At 54.5% G+C, this 24,267-nt stretch overlaps 1 protein-coding gene across 6 annotated transcripts in view; it reads left to right on the top strand.

Annotated features, from left to right (window-relative positions):
- The window catches only part of PLEKHG5 (pleckstrin homology and RhoGEF domain containing G5), a 100,431-nt gene that overhangs the window by 37,224 nt on the left and 38,940 nt on the right, over positions 1-24,267 (top strand). For 3 of the 6 annotated variants that reach the window (XM_039509439.1, XM_039509447.1, XM_039509438.1), the window contains exon 2: positions 11,856-11,932. In XM_039509439.1, the coding sequence (XP_039365373.1) occupies positions 11,856-11,932 (77 nt within the window). Of the gene's footprint in view, positions 1-8,026; positions 8,171-8,431; positions 8,547-11,855; positions 11,933-18,314; positions 18,362-24,267 lie in introns of those variants that run through there. The other 3 variants (XM_039509443.1, XM_039509444.1, XM_039509448.1) reach the window with 3 other exon arrangements.

Genomic DNA, 24,267 nt, shown 5'->3' with positions numbered 1-24,267 from the left:
TAGCTGGGCCCCTGGATGCTGGGTTGGTAGCCTGGGTGGGTCTGAGTTGCAGCTGAGGAGCCCCAGCCCTGGGACACAGACATCGCTACAGGACCTAGACTTGTTCAGATTACAAGAGTAGCTGTGTCACCGCCTGCCCCACAGCTCCGACAGGGATGGCCCACCCAGGGATAACAAGAATAGCCAGAGTCAATGAAAGCATGAATGTTGCTAGAGATCAAACCTCCGGCTTCAGGGTTTCAATCAATCTCTAACTACTAGGGAGTAGGAGTTTCCTGCTCCTACCTCTGAAGCACCTGGTGTTGGCCATTTTACAGGTGGAATTCTGGGCTAGATGGGCCACAGGTCTGACCTTTCCTGGCAATGCCTGTGCGCCTTTCTCATCTCTCTCACCCTTTTGGGTGCTGGCAGTCTCCAGTGGGCCTGGTCTCTGCTCTTTGTGCTCATGTCTGTCTTGGCTTCCTCCCAAGCTGCTTTAAGTGGGTAAAAGCTTGTTTTCTCCTCCTCCTCCAGAACTAATGTGACAGCAAAGCCTGGGCTGCCACGGGGACCTGGCCAAGGGAAATGCATTCTAGCAAGTTACCTGGGAGCCCCCATGGAATCTACGTGCTGGAGATATTTCCACAAGAGGCTGGGGGCCCTGATTCCTACTGCATCTTCCAGACAGAAAAGCTGGGTTCTCCCAGAGCATTAGCCAACCCACTTCCTTGCTTGTTACTAGCTAATCACCATTGTCCAGACAGTGGCACAAGCAGTTGTTTATTCTTGGGCAATTGCTCTGTGGCTCCTAATTCCTGGCAGGAGAAGGTCATGGGCTGGGAGCAAAGAGGGATGGAGGGAGATGAAAGGGACAGATGGAGAAAGGAAGAAGGCCAAGGCCTGATGTGAATTGACCCTCTTAAGGAGCTGGTTTCATTATTTACTTAAATATTCCTTTGGCAGCAGGTAGATCCCGCCGAGTATTTCCTGAGCTCCACCACCCCTGTCTGCTTTGGTAGCTGTGTTCAGGGCAGGCCCATCCCAGTCTGGCCAAGTAACGAGACTCCGTTTGTGTCTGCTTTGCAGTGCCAGAGCGCCTTTCATCCTAGCAACACACAGCACTGCACAAACCACAGTCCCTTTTCCAGCCGTGTAAAACTCTTGGATCCCTTTGGGCTGGAAGGAATTATGCCCATAGGGCAGCAGCACCGTCCAGTGGATTCAGGACTGTGATTCAGGAGATCTAGGTTCTAGTCGTGTTCACCTCCCTGTGTGACTTGGGCCAGTCACTCTGGGCTTCAGTTTCCCCATTTGCACGTGGGCAATTGGTGCTAATCCCCCAAAGGGCACGGAGCTCTATGAATGGAAAGTGCTACACATAAAGTGCCTGTTGTATTTATTGACTACTCAGTGAAGGTCGTTCCAAATGAGACTGTCCTATAGACTGGTTCCCTGCTCTCTCTGTTGTTAAGTCTCACAGATGCTCACTCCTTGTGCGGTGCCCACAACAAGGGGCAGGAGCTAGTATTTTTACAGTTCTTAACTTTAACTTTTTCCATGTTTTGCTTCCATCTGAGTAACCCTGCAATGATCTCATCCCCCCACATCCCTCCCTCCCTCATCTTCATCCCCTGTCTGAGTTTCGATCGTTCACTGTTTGCAGCTGGGGTGGTTATTTTGCATCTGCCCAGCACATCTTTGGGGCCATAGAATACAAGGTAGTAAAGTCGAGAAGACCCTCAGGAAAGCCCCGTTCTGAAATGGGTCAGTGCTGGCTTTGTGTATCTGAGTGGAACATGGAAATTCTAGGGGGGCTGCCTCCCCTGAATGCACTTAGTCCTCAGGCAGGACGGGATTCTGTCCTGGGACATAAAGGAAACCTGTGAGATCCACCAGAGCCTTCAGTAATGAGCAAAGTGCTTTCCCCAACTCTGTCCCTGTCCCAGTGCTTGCTCCAGGCCTGTTTCCATTGCTGCTTCTGGCCTGGCTGAAGCAGCTCTGGGTCTCCTTCTCCCCTCTTCTGGCCTCTGTTCTGCTTCTCCTGTCTCTGCCAGGCTCAGCTCCCTTCTAGCAGCCTGGCTCTTCATGTCACCTTCCCTAGTCACAGACGCTGGACCGGCTCACTAGTAGCTGAAACCAATCAGTAGCTTCAGCTCCTTCACCCTGTCACTCTGGGAGACCAGCTGTCTGGGATCTCGGACCGGGACAGCTGTAGCCTCAGGATTGGCTTCTCTGCCTTGGCCAGGAATGATGGCATGTGCCTAGGTGGTTCCAGCAGCCCTTTGCTGGGAGACAGTGGAGTCGTTCATTGAGGTGGTAAGTCTGATTAAAATGAGTCTATTGTGCATTCAATTAGTGGGAGCAGCAGGGGTCACGTGAGCTGATGAATTGGAGCAAAGCTTCTGGTTATGGAATATGCTCGCCAAGGGTTTGGTCAGAGCTCCATTGTTGTGGGACAGTCTTCCCCATCGTTTTCCAAGTGACATGTGGGCGAGTGAGTGTAACCCAGACTGATTGTCTTTGGAAGCAGCATTTCTCCCATGGAAGGACAGAGATGGGGTGTACGTCTCAAAGCCTGGAGCTGGGGGGGGAGGGGGAGGAGGAGACCCCATGGAGACATGCTCCCCTTTGCAGAGCCAGCTTTGTGTATTGCCTGGCACAAGTGGATTCACGTGCAGAGCTTGTTGCTGTTACTGGGGCAGCTTCATTGAAAAGCCTTTGTCTTTAGAGCTTTTCACCTGAGGATCTCACAGCGCTTTACAAACCCTGATGAGCTGAGCCTCCCCGTGCCCTTGCAAAGTAGGTAAGGGATGTGCCACTGAATTGCAGTCACCTCTGTGGTGTAACACAGCAGCTGTTTGACAGTGCACAACATCACTGTGTGACGGTTTGTGACAGGCAGTGAAGACTCCTGCATCCAGTAGAAGTGAAAAGGGATTTAGGTCAGCGGGATGTAATCACCTGAGCTGGAGTTTGGCAAGGATGCTGGCACTGCGTCCACTTGCTCATTGCAGCCTGAGCCACACTTGCCCTGCTGACTGGCCACATCCCTTTGCAATAAGAATGTCCGTGTCTCAGTCTCTCTGGGATCCTTTATATTCCTTCACCTGTGGGTAAATAGGGATTCTCTGTGCTGAGCTGTGGTTCCCACTGCTTTGTGACCCATTGATAAAATCTCCATATTAGGGAAGGTTTGCAGCTTTGGCCCATTTCTGTGTTTGAGATTATTGGACGTTTTTGGAGTTCCAGCTGTGAGTCATCTGCTGGCAGTGCCCAGAGTGGCAGGTCAAAGAGAAATTCAAGCTACGGTCAAGCTCCGTGTAGCTCGTGTGATGCTGACGGGAAGAGAGAGGTTGTAATGCACGTGGTTAGGTGCTAAATACAAACCTGCCCTGAAAGCAGCCGCGGCGTTGCTGCCACCTGTTCAAACAGCAGCCCTGCGCGCTCAGACTCACCGCTCTCGCTGAGCTCCGTGCCAGCAGCCCCCTGGGAGCTCTGCTCCTCTCGGCCTTTTACTTCAAAACGTTTGAAAACCAGTTTTGCAGCCAGCAGTCAGATATTTCCTCCACCATCCGCTTGAGAGGATAAGAAACCTATTTGTTTGTCTTGGTGACAGGGTCTGGGGGGGGAGAGGAGCAGGGAGCTGGTGGCCCTGCCATATATGAACCCTGGGCAGTTCTGCATGTGGGCTGGTATCGCTCTCCTGGGGGAGGCTCACCCAGAAGACGCTCAGTGTTCCTTAATGCCGCTCTTCTAGTTGCACAGCCTCTGGGTTTGACATAAGCTGAAGAGAGTCCTTGTGGGACTGTCTCTACAGGAGGTGGATTCCTTTCGATTCCATGTCACTGTTCTGGGACTGGCTTCCCCCTTGGGATAATTAGATCAGTGTTTGATATGTCCTCTTAGAATTCTTAAACCTCAGTTTAAACCTTCCGTAGTAAAACCTTCAGTTTAGACTGCAGGCTTAACCCTTAAATCACTGGCTTTCCCCAGACTGCCAGCAAATGAATCCTTAGCATGCCAGCCTCTCGATCCTGCAGCCTCTAAAGGATTAATTGAAATACAGTGTGAATTCCAATTCCAGTCACTCTGGTTGTTAGTCTGTACTGTAAATTGTGGACTCTGACTCCGCTGATATTCGAAACTTAGTTTCAGTGCACAGGAAATCTTGCTGCTTTTGAGGTGGTGAGATGCTGGTGAGCTGATGAGTTGACAAAGGTCCAGGAGACCTGGGAGGAGTTTTTAGAAATGATGCATATGAGGAAGAGCCGTACGAGTACTCATTATAGTCTAGGGCTGTATAACAGATACACCAGATTCCAGACAGCCATTTCCTTTCCCTTCTCCTTTACTGCCAGTCTTTCCATTTCAGAGAGTCCCTTTAGATCTGTTCCTACTGTTCCCACATTGCTTGTTTCTGTGATGATTATCCGTGCACATGTATATAAAACTCTCGTAAACAGGATAAATTGCATGCGAATGGAGGCCCTACTACTCCTCGGGAGTTACATGGTCCCCTATTCTCTCTGTTCTGTGTAACGTGCTTTCAAAGGAGCATCTGGCCTTTCTCTCAGCCAAACAGAGCCTGGGCATATAGGTAGAGCGTCCAGGAAGCTAGTGGTCTCTGGAAGATACAAACCCAGATCCAGCGAAGAGCCACATCCCTCTGCAGAGTCATATTTTTCCAGAAACTCGCCTCAGCTGAAGAGTCAGGCACCTACAAGTGACCCTAAAATACAAAACCAGACTAAATGAGCCCCCAGTTCCCAGGAGCCACTCACTGCGCAGCCCGGAAGCTCGGTCATACCACAGGCGAGTTTAGTGGGTTTCACTGGAAGCGCAGCAGCGCTGTAGGCTGGCCTGGGGGAAGGACAGAGGGCCTGGAGGGGTCTGCAGGGGGTGTGTGCTCTCGGAGCCCCTCTCTGAAGGCTCTGGCTGCCTTCCCCAGTCTACGCTGGACAAGGATGGAGAGCGGCATCCAACACAGTGCGTCGCCCCCAGACTGACACTGTCGCAGCCTCCAGCACTTCATTCACACCTCAGGGTAATTCTGTCTGCCCTAAAGGTCCTGCTGCCTGGCAACTGGAACTCTGCCCCCCCCCCATCGGGTGAGACACACAAGGTGCTGGGCTGTGCTAGGAAAGAACGAGACACGCAACTCCAGCTAAGGCCACGTGCCCCTTTCAAGCACATCCGTGTGCCTCGGGGCAGTGCTCTCTGCTCGCGGAGCCCTGAGCCAGCAGTGCCTAGCAGTGGAGTCTGGCTGAGAAGAGCCATCCTGGTGCATTCACACAGAACTCTCTGTGGAGAACCAGACACGTCCAGTCCATTTCCCAGTGGCCAAGGGGACATTTCCTAGGGCTTTGCAGTCTTACAGTCCCAGTGACCAGGCATAGGCTCTGCCCCAGAATAGAGTGATTTAACCATCCCTCTCCCTACCTCAGCCTCGCCGTGTAGCAGCTAAACACAGGCCATCCGTGCAGCAGCGGTGTGAGAGGGACATGGCTTTCCCGAGCGGGATGTGGTTCTGCGGTATCATTCCTCACACGCCAGCATTCCCCAGAGCCTGAGTCTGGGAGCTCGGCTGAGGCTTGGTTTTCCATGTGCTCTTCTGGGGAGAAGTGAAGGCAGAAGGTGCCGGTGAGATGGCCCTTCGGTGAAGGGGCTGGGGCCTGTTTGCCCAGGAGAATAACACAGGTAGCTCTGGCCTGTCTGGAATCAGGAACTCTGGGGCTGTGCTGAGCGCAATGCAGCCCGGCTAGCCCCTGGGAGCTCTGCAGCGGAACAACGCTCACCCTGCTTATTGGCCGAGTGGCCAGTCTCAGCACGGCGAGTGCTTGAGCCTTTGTAAAGGTGAAGCTCTGTGAGTGCTGCTGATGGTGCTAGCTAGAGCCAGGCACAGTGTGGGCAGAATCCAGAGAAGGTGAGGCACCAGTCACTGCACAGCCTCAGCTGAGGAACATGCCTGCAGTCTTGTATTAAGCATTCAGTTTGCTTGGGGCTGAATGGGAGGATGAAACCATGGGGCAGCTTCCACTGTGTGTGGGGTAGGCTGGGGGCGTGTGGGGGTTGGCATCCCTGGGGGATGGTGCAACCCTAGAGCATCAGGTCATGCTCTGGGGCGATTGGTGCTCAGGCACCCCGTGTAAGCTGGGAAAGTGGAATCCTTGTAGAAGGCAGCTTACGAGGAGCTGATCTGGGATTTGCAGTGCAATGATCTTCCCATCTCCCCCAGGGGAGCACTATGGGTTTGCTGTGCAAAGGCTGAGGGGTGTGTGAGTCCCTGTCGAACAGCTGGGGGCACTCGCCTGGCTGCCTCAGGTGGCAAAAACCAGCCCAGAAACTCTGCTGCTGCTCTTGTGTCTGTGACTGGTGCTGCCTGGTGGGGAGGGCCCACTGCTCAGGTTCTGCAGTGATGCCAGCTGGCTGGGGCGGCCGAGGCCTGGCCAGGGGCGGCTCCAGGCCCCAGCACGCCAAGCGCGTGCTTGGGGCGGCGTGCCGCGGGGGGGCGGCAGGCGGCTGCGGTGGACCTCCCGCAGGCATGCCTGCGGAGGGTCCGCTGGTCCCGCGGCTTCGGTGGAGCATCCACAGGCATGCCCGCGGGAGGTCCACCGGAGCCGCGGGACTGGCGACCGGCAGAGCGCCCCCTGTGGCGTGCCGCCCTGCTTGGGGCGGCGAAATGGCTAGAGCCGCCCCTGGGCCTGGCATAGCCCTGTTGTCTGGACCCAGTGTCTCCGCCCGTTCCATGGGAATCCTGCTCCCTGGGGCTCCTGGCAGGAAGGTCTGTTCTCTGCAGGGACACTCCATGCATTGCTGATACAGCTAAATGGGAGCCTAGCACTGGGTCTGCGGAAGAGATCTGGCCCTTCCCACCTGTGACCCGGTTCCCAGGAGCCCTGACTGGAATGTAGGGCTAGCTTCGCGCTCAGGCTTGCTGTGGGCCCGGGTGGGCAAGCCCTGCTGTCACCAGCTTTACTGTCTCTCACTGCTGACGCCTTTGCTGCCTTGTTCCTCTGGGAGGAATGGTCCTCAATATCTTGCTGCTCTTCGAGAAAAGCTCATAGACTTCAAGGTCAGAAGGGATCATTATCGTCGTCTAGCCTGACCTGCACAACGCAGGCCACAGAATCTCACCCACCCACTCCTGTAATAAACCCCTAACCTATGTCTGAGCTGTGGAAATCCTCAAGTTGTGGTTTAAAGACTTCAAGGTGCAGAGAGTTGTCAAGCAAGTGACCCCCGACGCTGCAGAGGAAGGCAACCCCCCCCCCCCCCAGGGCCTCTGCCAATCTGCCCTGGAGGAAAATTCCTTCCCAAGCCCAGATATGTCCCCATCCCCAGGCAGGAGCAACTCCAGTGTTCCAGCCCCTGAGCTGTGTCTCCTGGATACTCTTCCTCTCCTTCCCGTAACCCCCATCGCTTCCTCAGGCAGCTCCACAGCGCTGAGGCAGAGGTGGCAGGAGAGCTCCCAGCATTGCATTCCCAGACCCCCATCTCTGTCTGTGCATAAATAAGGGTTTCCCATTCATCTTCCGCAGAGCCCTGCCTTGACCGCCTGCCCTGCCCTGCCCTGGCTCTCCCAGGGAGGCTTGTCTCCTCTAGGCCTGTCTTCTAGTCCCTGACCTAGCAAAGGTGGATGCATCTGAGCGGTCCCACTGCGCTCCATGGGGTGATTGTGTGCATAGCCGTACTCCCCTGCCGACGTGTTTGCAGGATCCGAGCGGGGACTACAAGCGCCTTGGGGCAGGGACTGGCTTTATTTGTGGCTTGTGATCATGGAGCTTGTAGGTGGGACGTAACGTATTGTTAGTTATAGTAAATCCTGGCCATTGTTCTCCCTCTCTGACACATGTATGCTTCTGTGGCTCGTTTTGGGGCTGCCTGAGCTTGGTGTCTCTTCTGAGGTCACAACCTCCCTTTGCTGCCTTCCTCCCAAGGTCTGTCACCCAGCAGAGCTGCACGGGGAGCTCTGGCTTAGTTTCTGCTGCTTAGTTCTTGTGTTCCCAGGCGCAGTCTGAGATAAACACATTTCCTCAGTGCACTGTTGTGTCTGCATCTCCCAGCTCCGCTTCCTCCTTCCTGATGCGTTCGCCTTGGAAACTCTCCTCCTGCTCCTTTGCGGCTCCTACTCGGTGTACTGGATCAAATGGAGCAGGAAAGACCCTGTCCCTATGGTTTCCTTCATGAGTGGGTGAGTGCTGGGCTCTTCCTCAGGGCTGGAAACAGAATAGTGGCAGCTCTCCTCCTGAGGAGGAGACAGGATCTGCCGTCGCTGCTGGGGCTGACACTTGGCTGCCTCTGCCACGTTTGTGTAACAATACAAACTGTAAACCAAGCTGCATAAGAAGCTGATACTGCCTTATTCCCTGCAAAGCCTCCACTGAGGGAGGCTCTGTGGGAAAGGGACAGCGATTAGAGAAACTCAGGGCACAGAACCGAGTCCCCAAAACAGCTTTGAAAAAAGTCTCTCTGCTGGCTTCAAAAAGCCACCAAATGATCTCAGTGCTGCGGGGGCGCTTTGCAGGGGAGCTGCAGCCTCCTGGAGCTTGGAGCGCCTTCTGGAAAAGGTTTGTGAAAGGAGGGTTTCTGTTTTCTTTTTGTCTTGGTGGGTGACTGAAATGCCTGCCTGCCTGCCTGCCCGTACTTCCCTGACTGGGGCCCAGGGCACTACAGCAGCAGGGGGTTGCTTTTAGCACAAGAGCTGCCTAGATGGTATAAGATAAAATAGCCGGGACCCTTCCCTGGACCCTACACTTGGGTTCCATCCCCGTCTGGCTTATCTGTAAAGATTCATTATGCATAAAAGCAGAGCGTGTTTGCTCTCTAAACTAGTGTCCCAAGGATGAGTTGAGTACTAGCCATGGGTAATAACCTGGGGTTGGAATCTCAGATGACAAACGTCTGTAGAGGATCTGTAAAGAACAGTCATTACTTGAAAATGTCTGTCTATCACAAATGCCCAGCGTGTCTGTCTGTCTACAAGAGACCAAGACACGCTGCTACCCTGGGTGGTTTCCAGCAGCAAAGGCTGCTAGCTGGGAGATGGTAGTGTTGTCGTGTGTTTGGAAATCTCCTTGCCCTGGTACCAGAGGGCTGTGTTGTGAGAGCTCCCGGATCTGGGCTGGGGCTCAGCTGGCAGTGCCCTTGCATAGATGGTCTGTTGCATTCTTGGAGTCGGTTCTAGCGAAGCTCTGTGAATTCTGCCAGCCACGCCAGTGGGGTGACCACTGACCAGCAGCTGTAAGGTGGCACAGTTCCTGACACAGTGCCAGCCTGCAGCTTGGAGGGGTCGGTGCCTGCTGGTTAGCCCCTCGGTGTGATTTGGGAGGTCAGACTCCCCCGCTCTCCCAGGAGTCGATGGACCTAGTGCGTGTCATTGGTCAGAGTGGCCTTTTGAGGCCCATGAAGCCTTTAAGCATGTGCCCTCAGTCCTAGTCCTGACCTGTCTGCTGCTCTCACTGCGCTGCCTCTGCTCCCGCACAGAGGCCAGCCCTCCCTGCTCTGGGAGAGGGGAAGGGGATGGGTAGCTGGGGAAAGGGGTAGATTTGGAACAGGGCTGGAACACCTGGCTGTGCGACCACCATCCTTGCCACCTAATGGACTGGCAGGGACAGAGATCTGTCTAGGGTGTTTCTAAGGCCTCTGACCTTGGGATCTACCTGCTGGTCTGCACCCTTCAGCAGGATCAGATTTCTACAGGGGACTCTGCAGCTGGGGTGTGGGGGGAGCAGAGTCTCACACTGACATGAACCAGAGCACAGTAAGGATGAGGGCTCTACCCCCCCTCCCCCCGGTGCACAGAAACCGTCCTCTGGAGGGAGGTGGCAGGGACGCAGCTCCTGCCTGGTTCGGTAGCAGACCCGAGTGAGAGGGCAGGCATGTCTGACAGTAGATGCTGGTGGCAGAGCAGAAGGACTAGGCTGGCTGAGGCAGAGAGCAGAGCACAAACCCTGAGGAAAGATGAGCGGCTGCATAGGGATTAGTGACAATGTGCAGAAAGAGACAATAGGCCAAATTCAGGGGCTTCCCTCAAGAGACGAGCATGGAGCCTCCTTCGCCCTTTAAGTCGCTGCTCCTTAGCTCCCAGCCTGGCACTTGGGCACAACCTCAGCCCAGACCTGGCATTCAGCGCGGGAAAGGAAAGCTGGCTGCGAAGCTGCTGGCAGGGGAGACCCAGGAGAGAGATTGTGGGGTGTGAGAAGCCTGGGCGGAGGCAGGTGAGCAGAGCACTAAGCCCACAGATGGGGCTAAAAGGAGAAGGCAGCAATGCTTCATCTCACTCCTTGAATGGGAGCCCGCGTGGCCATGTCAGTGCTCTAAATGAAGAGGAGCTGGGGTGTGTCAGTCCTCGCAGGACAGCAGCAGATGTAATTGGCTGGTTGGCCTGATGCTGTCTGTGGACTGAGGATAATGGCCTTTTAAATGCTCTTTGTTTATGGTATCTCGTCTCTGTATAATCAGGGGCTTAGAATTGTAGCCAGTAAAATCTCTGAAGTTTGTCAGCCATGAATTCTGAGGGTTAGAAGCTGGATCATGCTCCAGTACCAAAGAGTGCTGCAGAAAGGCTGACCCTGGAGCAGCCTATCAGCCCATCGCCATGTTGATCAGATTTGGTCACTTGGCTTCAATTTTCTGCGTGTTGCCAATCTTGGAGGCTCGGAGCGAAAGATGGATTCAGCTCTGCCCTATGGATTTGGGGAGGGTTGTTTTTCCCTGGTTACTGCATTGACGACAGTTGCCCTGGGAGCACAGTCCAGGAGCTGCAACCTGGGCTCATGTCTGGGTAATGGGTGGCATGAAAGTGCCCTGTGCTGTTGTGACGGACAGAGGTGAAGATTTGGGAAGGCGCAGGCTGTGGTTATACCTAGTTAGCTGAGAACTCCCAGCCGGTTGGCTCTCGGCTGGGAGTCGGGCTCAGTCCCACTAGCACAAATCTATCCTTGAAGTTATAACTGCCCAGGTTTGGGGATCGCTTGTGGTTTGTGGACACTTTCTGGTCCACCTCAGTAGCTAAAGGCAGCTCAGAATCATTACGCTGAGCTCCAGATACAGGAGCATCTGACGGAGTTGTTTCAAGTTTCTGGAGGGTCTCCAGTGTCACTGATCAGGTTGGGAAGTGGCATTTCAGAACACAGGATAATAGTTCCCGTTGCTCCTGCCCCACTTTGCAAACTGCTTGGTAGTGCTCCCCAGCAGGTGTACTCGAGCGCCTGGTTCCTTTTCTCCCCCTTCCTCCAGCTGCCCCCCCTTGTAAATACACGGGGTGCGCCTGCACTTTCTAATGGGCCCACGAGTGTGGGTGCCTCTGGCCAAGTGTGGGACTGTTACACGTTGTTACAGGCAGCCAGTTCAGGGAGGTTTGCTGCTGCCGCTCCGCTCTTCTGACGCCGTTCCCTGTGGATTTCTGCTCGTTGGTCGCTGCTCAGAACTGGGAGGAAGGGAGAAGCATAAGGCACTTCCCATGCTGGGCTCCAGCTCCATTGTCTGAAGCACTTCCCCCCAGGACTCCACCCCAGTGTGGGCGCACCCACTGCCGAGGGGGTGGGTCACTGGGTTTGGCCAGGCTCTGCTGGAACTAGTTTGCAAACTGTGTTCTAACCTAGGCCTAGTTTTAAAGCCATTCTGCCCAGTGTAGACGTACCTGCATTGCTCGAGACTGGTCATTACGGTACAGAGCCACAGGAGCTGGGCTTCCCAGCACAGTCTCTCTCCAGAGAGCAGAGCAGTGTGACCCTTGGGGCTGGCTGGCTCCAGGGACCGTGACCTTGGGGGTCACCAGCTCTAATCCCAGCTGGGTGTGACTGCACAGCCCTGCCCATTGGTTGTCCCTTCTGCCCCGCTCTGTGATGGCTAACTTCATCCTTCTTCTTCTCCAGATGATCGGGCTCTAACAGAGGACAAGGTTCTGTGCTGCCAAAACCCCAACTGCATTGACAAGAGGAGGGCTCTCAAGGTACTGTGGCTAGGGTGTGTGCGTGGGGGTGTTATTGGGGATTCAGAGGGTTTCTCTGGGAGGCATTTCTAGCTCAGAGCTGCCTCAGTGCTCCATGACTATCAGAGTGGGTGCTAAGGACACAGCTGGCCATCTTGCCTCATCTCCCGTCCCCAGCACAAGGGCTGTTCCTGCCCCTCCTGGGCGAGGTGGGCCGAGGGTTGAGTCACAGGCCATAGGGGTGGTTGGATTTGAGGTGGGCACCTATGTGTGCGGCCAGCGTTCCCAGAGATGGTGACGACACCGCCGGTTCCGTCTGGCTGAATGGCTCCCAGGAGCTGGCAAAGCCCAGCCATCTTATCAGCAAGAGGTTTCTCCACGGAGATTTAGGGCTGCCAGATCATTCAGTGGGTTCTTACGGAGCTCAAGTGTTCTTGGCAGCGTGACAGAGGGAAGTGTCTGTCTCTAGAGCCAGTGAGTGCACAGAGGAGTCTAGGAGACAGCCGCCGGGGGGAGGAAAGAGAAGCCCAGGCCCAACTGGAGGGTCTTTCCTTTCCCACCCCCTCTCCTGCCTGGCAAACCAAGGTGTCAGCAAGATTTATGTGAGCCCCATTATGTCACTTTGTTCTTCCTTGTGGCCATTGCCAACAGAATCGCGTTTCCAGACAGGCACAGGAGCCGGACACTGGCAGCTGGCAAATGAGTCATTTCAAATGGACTATTGAGTTTCTTTGGCTCCTTGTCTGAGGATCCTCCCCGGCTGCAGCCGGAGAGGCCCCAAGAACGTTCGCACTGGGGCCGGCTGTCATTTTCCTTTTGCTTTCGCTTTTAAGGTGCCTGCTCTAAAATTGTTGATGGAGCTGTTTGACCCCATGTGAGTAGCTGGGTCTGAGTGCAGAGCCAGGGATCCTAGAGAAAGTGGGGAATACAGTAGCTCCAGGGTATCTGCTGCTGAGACCCAAGTCTCCCTGGCAGCTGTCTGATACTGACTCAGTGACACATGTCACTCTGGCAGGACAGAGTGTGTGGAGGAATGGGGTGGGGAGGGTGCATGAGACAGGTCACCTGAGGTCACACTGCTTGCTTCAACCCCGTCTGAGTGTCTGGCAACAGCTGGACTCTGTCTCTCTGCTCCTGGGGCCCCCGCTGCAATGAGAGAGAAACTGCCTCAAATCATAAAACTGGTGTAGTGCTCTGGTCCGGGCCCCTGGCACGGCGTGCATGTTAGCAGGGACAGGGTGGCTCTTTTGTATGTGCGCTCCAGTTTGCCTGCAGCAGGGAGCCCAGTCTGGGGTTAGCAATCAGAATAAAACAGAGAGAGGCAGTGCAGACAGCTTGGCTGGGGGTCTGAAAACCCTGATGTAATTCTGGCTCGGCTACTATCTTGTTGTGTGACCCATGGCAAATCACCTTCTCAATCTGCGAAATGCTGATAGTGATACCAACCTTACTCACCCTTGTGCTGCTCTGAGATCAGCAGGGAACAAGCGCTGTGTGTGAGAGAGAGAGAGAGACGGCACACGTGGGATTAGAATATATTTGTGGAGTCGACTAATATTTTTCACACACTTTTTTTGTCAAAAGATGGCTCTTTTCTAAAGCAAAACCTAGCACAAAAAATTGTCAACATTTATTGCTTTTCATACAATTTTCTGCAGTTTTTATCAACCGTCTTATTCAAGTTATTGTGGAAATGTTTCATTTACTGAAACCGTACACTTACGGATAAAGAAAAATTTCCATTACAATGTCAAAAACTTTCAACAAAAAATTCAGTTACAATATTGTGAAAAATGTGGAAAATGAAAAATGGCCCCTGCAAACCAGAAACAATTTGGAATTTTTTTTGCAGTGTTTTTCCCATCTTTTCAGCCATCTCTTCTCTCTTGGCACTGGCCGCTCAGGAGGAGATGAGCTCCTTGGGGCAAGACGGTATCTAAGTAGCTAAGCATCATGAAGTGCTCTGGGCATCGGGACGGAAGGTTCTGTTTGTTGGCTATAATGGGTGTGTGGCAGCATTTCCAGTGCCTGGGGTTAGTACTTGTGGAACACGCCACTCTGTGCTCTTGGCAGTGAGAGTTGTGAGTCTGGGGAGTGTCTCTAGCTGTGGATAATTGTTGCATCTGGGTGTAGAGGGGCTTGGGCCTGAAAAAAGAACAAGAGCACTTGTGGCACCTTAGAGACTAACAAATTTATTTGAGCTTAAGCTTTCGTGGGCTACAGCTCACTTCACTGGATGCCTGCAGTGGAAAATACAGTAGGAAGATATAGATATAGATATATATACACACACAGACAGAACATGGAACAATGGGTGTTACCGTACACGCTATAAAGGAGAGTGATCAGTTAAGGTGAGCTGTTATCAGCAGGAGAGAAAAAGAGCGGTTTGTAGTGAGCTGTAGCCCACTAAAGCTTATGCTCAAATAAATTTGTTAGCCTCTAAGGTGCCACAAGTCCTCCTGCGGATACAGACGAACACGGCTGCTACTCTGAATTACTCTGCCCCAGATACCTGCTCTCTGGAAATGTCCGTCTGTGGCAGGCCCCTGCTGGGCATTCAGCTCCTACACAGGGAATGGGCATTTTTCCACCTCAGGGGGTTAGTTTTGCAAATAAGGGGAGAGATTTTTAAAACCTATCCGGTCCGTAGTGCTGTCTCCAGTGTAGCCTGGGCTGTGTCTGTCTGTCTGTCTCCCCTCTCCACAACGAGGGGCAGACATCAGTTCCTGCATTTTCATTTTGGCTCTTTTAAGTCTCACTATGCTAGTAAAATTGGTGAGTAAAGCTGACTGGCCAGAGGCCATTTTAACAGCTAGCAGCCGACTCTATAAATTAGCCATTTAGTTGAAAGCATAAAGCCAGGCCATTGGCTGGGGATCTGGGGCTGCTGAGACCACAGACTGCCTTTACGTTACTTACCTTGGAAACAAATGGTGTTCCAGCCAGGCTGCTAATTTTACCTGCTCAGCAAGGAGCAGGAGGCAGTCAGCCACTGGCCTTCCAGCTCTCAGACACTCCATCTGCTGGGAGCTTTGAGCTGCATGTTCTCACTGGAACCTGAAAGCAATCTGGGGGAGCGGATTCAGTTCAGTGTCAGCAGCTCCCGAATCAATCCCCTGCCAAGCTCCTGCTAGTACTGCTGAATGCTGTACACAATCAACTATTTGTGAGCCAGGAGCCCAGCTCATGTCACTTGTAGCATTGCCCCAGGATGGGAGACTCCAATAGTCAGATGCTGGACGTTGAGTGTGCAGGGACCGTTGCCTGCCAGGGGTGACACTGCAGCTCCTGCTCTCCTCCCTGGAACCCTGAGGTGGAAATCTCAGCTGCTGCACTGTCTGTCTGGTGGTCCTGCAGGCCAGGAGTGCTCTGTCCCTTAGTGACTGGGCCAGGGTGCCATTCTGCAGCGAGGAATGTCCCATGAGGAGAAGGCCTGCACGCTCTGCCATGGCTGTTTGTGACCCGTTCCTCCCACATTGGCCTGGAGGAAGCAGCACTCCCTGGGCAGGGAAGTAAGCTGGCAGGAGAGCACAGAGCAGCGCTTTGACTATGGAGCGCTCAGTGCTGCCTCCTCTCCAGTCCCACAGATCCATGCCTCTGGCTTTCCCAGTGGGAGGGGGCAGCTGCCAGTGGCAGAGTTCAAAGACCTGGGGCCAATGTGTCCCTCCCTAGGTGCAGTTTGCAGGGCAGACAGGGTGCTTTGAGTTAACCCACGAGGACCAATGGCTGTGATTTCCTGCGGCTTGGCAGTAGCTCTGACAGATGCCAGTCTGGCGCATGCAACGGGGATGGCAATGTGTCAGGAAGTGGGTTTTCTGCTCTGATGAGTTCAGGCCCCCAGCACCGCAGGGCTTGTGGGCAGCAGTGTCAGGGGATGGGTAGGGTTGTCTCTGTTGTCGGCAGGGTGGGGCAATTGTTTGTCTTGGGTGAGCAGTGGGCATGGGAGTGAAGCCTGTTTTTAACCTACTTTACATAGCAGAATGATCATAATTTTTTTCCATTCCTTAGTTCCTGGGCTCCCGGTGGGTTGTTAATATGGCCCATGGCCCTCTGGCTCCATGTCTGTCCTGGAAATCAGCAAAGAATGGTGCTTGTTTCCAAGTCCCCATAGACGTGCCTGGGAAAGCTCCAGGTGTGCCGAGCTCTCTGCCCAGCCCCCCATACAGGGAGCAGAGCCCTAGGTCGCAGGCTACCATACACAATGGGGTTATTGTGAGAGCCAGGGCCCCTTCCTCAGGGCTAGGTGGAGCTTTCACAGAAGGCTGCTGCTTCTGCTCTGGCACTTACAGCAGTGCTAAAGAAGAGACTGGAAAATGAGCTAATGCTGCTTTCAAGCATGCACAGGAAATCTCCGTTTATCCACAGACTGTCTGCTCAGCACAGTGTGCAAGTCTTAACCAAAGAGCAAAGGAAAGGGCAGCAATCAAAGGCACAGTATGTGAGATGAGGTCATGCTGCTCTCTGCACAGGACGCTCCACCCGTGAGCCTGGCCGGGAGGCAGGCGCTCAGTTCTAGGGACAGGCTGGGAGTTCTGGGTTAATGCTGCCACCCCAGAGCCCAGTGGGGCTGCAGTCCCTGGAGGGAATGGAGGGCTGTGCTTGCTCTTCAGAGATTTCCAGCCTCCCTAGAGCAAGCAGCCCAAGGAGAGTCCAGCTGGGATTTAACTTCACCATCACAGCTGCTCCTGATCCGATATAATTCAAGCTAATCTAATTGAGCCTGTTCATCCTGTTTAGTTGCAGGGAAGGAATTAGTTTGCATGTTGACACTGCCTGCAAAAGAGGGACCTCTGGGAGGGTGGTGCCCCCTGGCAAACTAAAAACAGGGGCTGCAAGGTGCAGGAGTCTGCCTTGCATGGTGTCATGCCACCTCCAGTGGTTCTGGAACTAGGGGTGCTGCTGCAGACTCTGGCTTCCATCATCAGCACCCCGACTATACAAGTTGTTCTAGCCCCCAGCCACCCGTCTGGGCTGCTGCCAGCTGACACCATTCACAGGAGTGTTACAACGACTGGCAGCGGGAGTCTGGAATCACACAAGGGGTCTGGAGTTAGCAGAAATGCAGCCCCATGTCTGTGACATCACAGGCGTCTGTCTAGATGGGCTCTCTGACTGTGTGCAAATGGGGTAAGGGTTGCGGTGGCCAGGTGTCCATGTAGGGTGTCAGAGCGGAGCTGGTGTGGGGCTGCCAGGCTCTGTTGATATGGCAGAGTCCCGGTCTGGGAGCGTGGGAGAGAACTGCTGATGAGACGGGGTCTCTGTCAACAGCAGATCTTATGATATCTTGAGGCTTGTTGCTTTCCCCAGTTGTGTTTAGTTCTTGGGTTTATTTGGGCAAGTTGCAAAATTCTTTCTGAATGTGCCAGTGATTTTTGCCCAGACAGTGGGGAGAAGTTAATGTGGGGTTATTAGGGATTCACCAGCAAGAAGTGTCCTCAGGAACAGAGGGGGAACTGGGAGTGAAAAGCTCCAAAGCCCATTACCAACCTCCCAGCCATCCCCATCTGCCATGGTAACCATACCCCCGGGGCCTGTCCCACTTCCCTAAGGCACCCTAGAAAGTCTCAAGGAATTCTCAGTCCAAACCTGAGCCGCGCACAGCCCCACGGAGCGACAAGGGCTTTAAGCTCTCGAGCCACCTCTCACAGCGGCAAGGCCCTGACAGGCTGTTGGCCAGGGGAATTGTATAGCTGCATGGCTAGGAATGGCTTCCTGGACGTTTACAGGCAAACTGCTCTTGCCTTTGTGCAGCGCAGAGCTGAGGCTGAGCGTAACAGCTGGTGCTACCTGTGGAAGTGTCTTCACCGTTAAACTTATCCCGGGGTGTCTTATACGCGTAAGCACCATCACTCCATGAGCGTTTCCCAACTCCGTGAATGGGGCCGGTGCATGCTGGGACCTAGAGTCACTGCTAACTTGGTGTGTTTGATACAAGAGGGTTTATGATTTTGCAGCTCTGCATTCCTCTTTCAGCTTCTGGTAAAAATTCTCAGCCTTGGACAGCACAGCCATGTCTCCTTGACCATGTGTCACTGTGCTGCAGAGGGGGAGAGTCTCCCCCTTCCCCCCCCCCCCCCCCCCGTGGGAGTTTGTGCTACGCATTTAAATGTTTAACTTGCTCTCATCATCAGCTTTTGGAACATGTGAGTTACTGATCCCGCATCCAAGTGGGTCTGGGACAGTGACTGGCCCAGTCAATGCGTCTCTCCACATGCCCATGCACAGAAATAGTTCTATTGAGCATCTCGCCTCCTAATCTAATTGATCCTTAATGTAAAGCTTGAGTGGATTTAGGGCATCTTATCTCTTGCTGATCAACCAGCTCTGTTGGTTCAGGAGCTTGCTCTGGGAATGTTCTGCTCCCGCTCTGCACTGAATCTACAGGCAGCTAAAATTTCTGCTGGCTTGTCAGACATTGGCTATTTCCTGGTGACTTTTTTATTGCAGGTAAGTGTGGCAGGTTTTTATAAATGCATTCTAGGAAGCCCTGGCTAGCACTTCACTTGAACAGGTAGCAGTTTGCTACTGATGTGCTGTTGGCCAGGAGCCCTGGAGCCGCGGGCACCACTTCCCGCCCCCTACGTCCTAAATTGCCTGGATTCTCAGATGATTTATGGGATGACGTCCCCCTGAAGTTGACGGGACAGTTCACTGCTCAGAACATTCCCCGGCAATTAGCACCCAGGTTTTCCGAGGGGCCTAGAATCTGTGTCACTCAGGCTTGCGGCTCATTTGCAATGGCTCCTGCCCTTCACTGGAAGGGTGAGATGTGGAAATTCTTGAAGCCACAAGAGAGATTGTTGTTTAGTCTTAAAACCTTGGCAACACCATTAGGAACTTTTGTTCCAAGCCGACGTGTGGGGCTGCTCTGTTTGTTGGAATTAGGTGCTGGATTTTGAGAGGAACAAGACAAATAGAATGAAGCAATGACCCTTAAAGGGAGCTGCTCTTGGCACAGATTTCTGAGGATTTTCACTCCCCAGCTATTTTTAAGGATGAATTTAAAGGGGGAAATTAGTTACGTTAGTAAAGCAGCATTTGGGCAAGGGCTCAGAGCGGGGCCTGGCCTTTCACCCTGGCAGCATTCACTTCAGAGCCAGCTTTGAGGAGTGGAACGAGCCTGAAGATCACAACTTCCCCATGTTGATCCTCTTTCCTCGTCACAGCCTGGCAGGACTGGCTGTTCGTACTCACGAGAGGCTGGATGGCCCAATGGTTACAGGATGAACCTAGGACTTGGAGACCCGTGTTTAATTCTCTGCTCCGCCACAGACTTCATGCAGATCAGTTTGTCTGTGCCTCAGTTTTCCATCTGCATAATGGGGATATCAGTACTTCTTTCCATAGCTCTGTTGTGGGATTGTGAGGTGCTCAGGCGCTCCGTAATGAGGGCTATGGCAGTACCTAAGCTAGGCTAGCAGAGCCAGATGGGTGCTGTGTTGGCAGAGCTCAGAGAGGGGATGTAGGCATGACCAGACCAGCAGGGGATGCTTGGACTTCTCGGCTAGGAAACAAACTGCCCTCCGCGTTTGTGCTGGTGGTCAGAGAGCAATGCAGGACGCGCCTCTTTGCACCGGCCTTGCTCTGCCGCACAATCCACAGCATTGTCCTTTGCCAGAAAGGTGGGTTCCAAAACAACCCCCCAAAAGCAGGACCTGACTGAGGCCATCTACAGGTAGCAAGTGGATCTTCTTCTGTACGTGGCACCTGGACACGGTGGCGATGGGAGCATTAGACGTATCGGGATAGACAGACAGGCAAGATGCTGCCGGGCTGGGCTGCGTCAGCAAAGCAGCATGCAAGAGCCCTGTGTGTGCCGGTCAGGCTGTCAGGGATGCATTGTGGCACGTGCACCGGCAGCAATGGAAAGGGCTTCTGGGGCAGGTGTCCCGCTCTGTCTGGTGGACTGTTAATTGTCAGTGTGGGATGTGACGGGAGGCAGGGCTCCAGTGGGGAGCTGGCGTCGTCGTGGGCTGTGATGCTCTCCTAGTTGGCTGAGCTCCAGAGTGGGGACCTGGGTTGGATTTTGCAGCTTTTCAGTGTCTCTTTTGTCGTGTCTCCTTACGATTCAGACATGAGAGCTGGAGAGTGAATTGATCACGTGTTGGCCTGAGTGACAGGCTGCCAGGGCGCTGGAGCGGGGTTTGGCTGAGGATGAGGACAGGGTATGCCATGTGAGATGGGTGGGTGAGGTGGCGGCAGCCCCGGAGCAGTCAGTGCTGTCGCTGGGGGAAATGAAAGGTCTGGTTGGGCCGCCCTGTGGTTTCACACAACTGCCAGCTGCAGCTCCCTCTGCTCTGTGTAGCAGTGTCGGGACGCTGTGCCTCGCCCCTGTGAGTGCCCTAGGCTTCCTGGGCAGGCCATGACCCCAGAGAAATTGCCAGGAGGGGAATGGTGGACAAGGGGAGGGGAGCAGAGTGTGTTTCCAGTCCCTGGGGATTCCATGGTATGTGAGTCGTTCTTCCCAGCTCGTCAGTCCATGCATAACTCGACTGTGTCTTGTCTGGCAGGAGTAGCGTGGAAGGGCTGGCCTGGCACTGTGCTGTCACCACCACAGAGCAAGTTCTGCACCTCTAGGCTAGGAGGCCAGGCTTCAGAATAGACAAAGACCCAACAACACCGCAAGCTGCTCTGTGTGAAGTGCTGCCCGTCCGTGCAGAGCAGAATGCAGCAGGGCTCCTTACCAGCCTGTGCCAGGGAAGTCGGCTGCAGCAGCACCGTTAGTTACTAGCCTGGCAGGGCTCTGCTCCCGTCTCCCTGGGCCAGCTCGGCCTCGAGGCTAGAGCCTGTGCCAACCCAGGCTGAGGTTCTTTGGTTTGGAGAACTGGTGCCAGAAACCTGATGAGACCAGCCTCTGGTGCCACCTCGGGCCTCTGGGCATGCTCCTTTCTCAGGAGAGGGTACTCAGTAGCCTCCCGCTATTCTCCAGGAGCGAACACCAGGATAAGTGAAATAACCCTGCCCCTTTATTACTAATCCCACAGACAGTAGCACTAGTAGAACATGATTTGTAGCCCCAAATCTCTGGCTAAGAATTAATCTGCGCGGAGAATTAACCCAAGTGATTGTTTACTTAACACTAGAATTTGCTTGCAAACCTGTCGTCGTTTTTCACCCGCTGGGCTGAACAAGGTTGTTATGAGAGTTGGTAATTAAGGGTTTGCAGGAGTATCCACTGTTTAATTTGGGCACCCAGATAACATCTATCGCTTGTGTTTGTGGAGTGTGACGGGTAAGTTTCCAGAACGCTCTCGCTCCAGAGGGGCATGTGATGGCCCTTATTTATATTGCTGGTGTCGGGGAGGACCACACTGGGGGGCTTTTCCAGATGGCGCTGGGCATAGGCTGCAGAGCGTGCAGGGAAATTCTCTTTCACTTGTCAGGATAAGTTGCTGCTGCAGCTCCATGGTTTCCCCTGCCACCATGGGGGCTGGGAGCTGTGGGGTTTCCCCTCCGCCCACGGCAGCTGGAAGCTTGGGGGTGGGGAGCCCTCGGCCCACGGCGGCTGGGAGCTGCAGGGTAACTATATTTCTCAGAGAAAACGGGACACCCCCAGCCACTCACCCAGGCGTCACCCCATCGCTGGGACCCTGAGGAGGGCCCCCTCAGGGGTCTGTCACCTGTTGCTGGAACCTTGCCGGGGCCCCACTGACTGCGAGCTGGCGTCCCGCAGCCCCTGGGGCGGAAGGATTCTGTGACTCCCATGACCTCAGTGACCTAACCTAGCCTTACTTACGGTTAGGCAGGGCCGGGAGCCCTGACTCCAGATCACTGACTCGCTGGGTGACCGGGCACGTTCAGGTAGCCAGGATGTGCCTTGGCTGCCCATGTGTAAAATGGGGTGTGGAGCCACAGGTGACAGGCTCTAGGAAGGGGCCATTCCAGGGCTGACAGGACTGTCCCATGCCCCTGTAACTGCCACGGTCTGAGCCAAGCCTGGTGACCATGCTGGAGTCGAGCTCCTCTCCTGCGGAGGGCAGTAAAGGAGACGGGGGGCCCAGGGTTTCGTGGCTGGAGGCTGTAGTGGACACAGGGTACTGTCCCTTGAGTGGGAGGCCTGTGCTGCTCTGGGTACCCTGGGGTGGAGGCAGGAGATGCGGCACCAGACGAGAACAGAGACAGAACTCGGACTACGCTGGCTGCTGTGTGCGCCGCATCGCCTGCCTGGACTCCTTAGGACAGCAGCACCTGGAGCAAGCCCGGCTTGGTGGCTGTGCAGTGGGGCACGGTACCCAGGGTGAGCCAGCAACAGGGACGGGTGAACTCGTTCTCAGAGTGGTTATGCAAGGAGCTGAGCACTTGGCTGGCGCGGAACAGACCGCCAGCCCCTCTCTTCCAGAGTGGTTCTGTGCTGGGGCCGAGAGGCGCAGAAAGGGCTCAGTGGCGGTTACAGAACTCGGCTTGACATGTCCTGGGCTCCAGCTCAAACTGGAGTGATGGAGATTAAAGGCTCCCTAATTCCCCCGCATTGTCGCTGTGCACTTGGCTTGAGTGGCCTTGGGGAGGGTTACATGGAAAGTTTCCCATCTGCCTTAGCTAAGCAGTTAGAAAGTAGAGCCCCCGCCTGGGCAGGCAGCCGCTCCCAGGGGCTGTATCCTCGCTGCCGCCTGGAAGGGCTGTGTCGTGCGTGATGCACCGAGCTGCTTTGCTATGGCGGGAGCAGCACCTATTAGTCCATCGCATGTTTCCGAGCGCAGCCTGCTCATTCTGCGGGGAGGGAATGGTTTCTGTCAGTGCAGCTGGTGCCAGATGCACGCTGCTCCTGGCACGTAACTCCCTGCCGAGATGGAGAACCAATACATGTAAAACTGATCAATGAACATACCTTTTTGGCAGGACCTAACTGCCCAGCGGAACTCATTGCAAGATTCGAGAAGGGACTAGCCATGAACTGCCCTGGTTACCTTTGGGAGGAGAGAATAGAAGGGCTGTAAAGCTTCCTGCTTCAGGGCCTTCAGCACCTGCCTGGGGGGACAGGAGCCATTGGTATGTGGGCTGCCAGAGCCAGACTCTCCCTAGTAGGGTCAGTGCATTATTTATGTTAATACAGAAAGGTGGCCACTTCCTGCCCAGGGCTGCTGGGAAGTGGAGCTGCTGTGCGCATAAGGATCGGTGCACAGAGGCACGCAGAGAGAGGGGAGCACACGTGAGAGACAAGGAACAAGAGAAGAGGCAGATCAGCCAAGCTCCCAGAACACAGGCAAAGGGCCAGGAGTCACCCCAACACCAGATGAGAACCAAAAGGATGTCGCAGAAAAACCCTCCCCCTCCCACCATCTGTCGTCTGTCAGGACAGGGTTCTGTCTGTCAGGCTGCAAACAACAGAGCAATGATCTGAAACATGGGGGGCAGGGCTGCTTGCAAACCCCGTGCAGCAGAGGGATGATTCTGTGCTGGGTGGCAGGACAGGCCCTACTGGCCCATTGTGACTTTTCGGCAGGATTTCAAGTCCCCTCTGTCATGACCTGCTCCTGGATGATGCAGCCTGAGGCCTGTTGCAGTTCCGTGAATGACTTTCCAGCAGCACCCAGCAGGTGGCAGCGCTCGCTAGCAGCTGGCACGCAGGGCACTGACTTGTGCTGGCCCATCTGAGAGGCGCCCTGGTGGCGCGGCCTCCGTCGCGTTCTTGGGCTGGCTGCAGGGAGGCGCACGGAGCTCAGGGAAGTGTTGTGCTGGTGCTGGATTTTTCCGTGTTAGTCTGAAACGTCATGGCTCGCATCCTCTAATTTATGCTTCTGGCGGGTGCCGGTTGGGCTTGTCTCACTCTGATCCCATCTCGGGGCCACCAGCGCTGAGTTCCTGCCTCTCCCATGGCAGCACAACGGGGTTTCTGCTCCCCAAGGTGGTTTGATTTCCCTACTGCCTGGGGCCAGTTCCTGGCTGCTGGTGGGCAGGCTGCAATGGGGCAGTCTCACGCTGCAGCCCTGCCGGTTGTAGGGATCGGTCCTGCACTGCTCCGGGGACATGACTAGAATCCTTTTCTCTTTCACTTCCATGTTTCTCCCGTAGCTTTGACAGCACAAGAAACTCCTGCAGGGGTTAGGCAGGGCTTGGCCTACGTGTCCAGGAGCCTGGAGATTGTTCCCCATTGCTTGTGTTGCAGTAGTGCCCCAAGCCCCTGGTCAGCGTCCACACCCCATTGTGTGAGGCACTGACAACCCTCGGGAAATGCACTTCCTGCTGCAGACAGCTTCCTGTCGAGGGTGAAACTGGGGCAGGAGTTTGTTTGCTGTGTACGTAACTAGACATGAGTTCCGTTTAGTCTGCAAACCAAAACATCCTCGGTGACACGCTGCAGCCCCTTCTGCCAGCAGTGTCCTGGGGAAAGGGAGCCTAGAGGGGACTGGCAGAGG

The sequence above is a fragment of the Mauremys reevesii genome, linkage group 21, assembly GCF_016161935.1.
Source record: "Mauremys reevesii isolate NIE-2019 linkage group 21, ASM1616193v1, whole genome shotgun sequence".
Lineage (NCBI taxonomy): Eukaryota > Metazoa > Chordata > Testudines > Geoemydidae > Mauremys > Mauremys reevesii.
The sequence above is the reverse complement of the archived record's forward strand: the minus strand, read 5'-3'. Positions and strand labels throughout refer to the sequence as shown.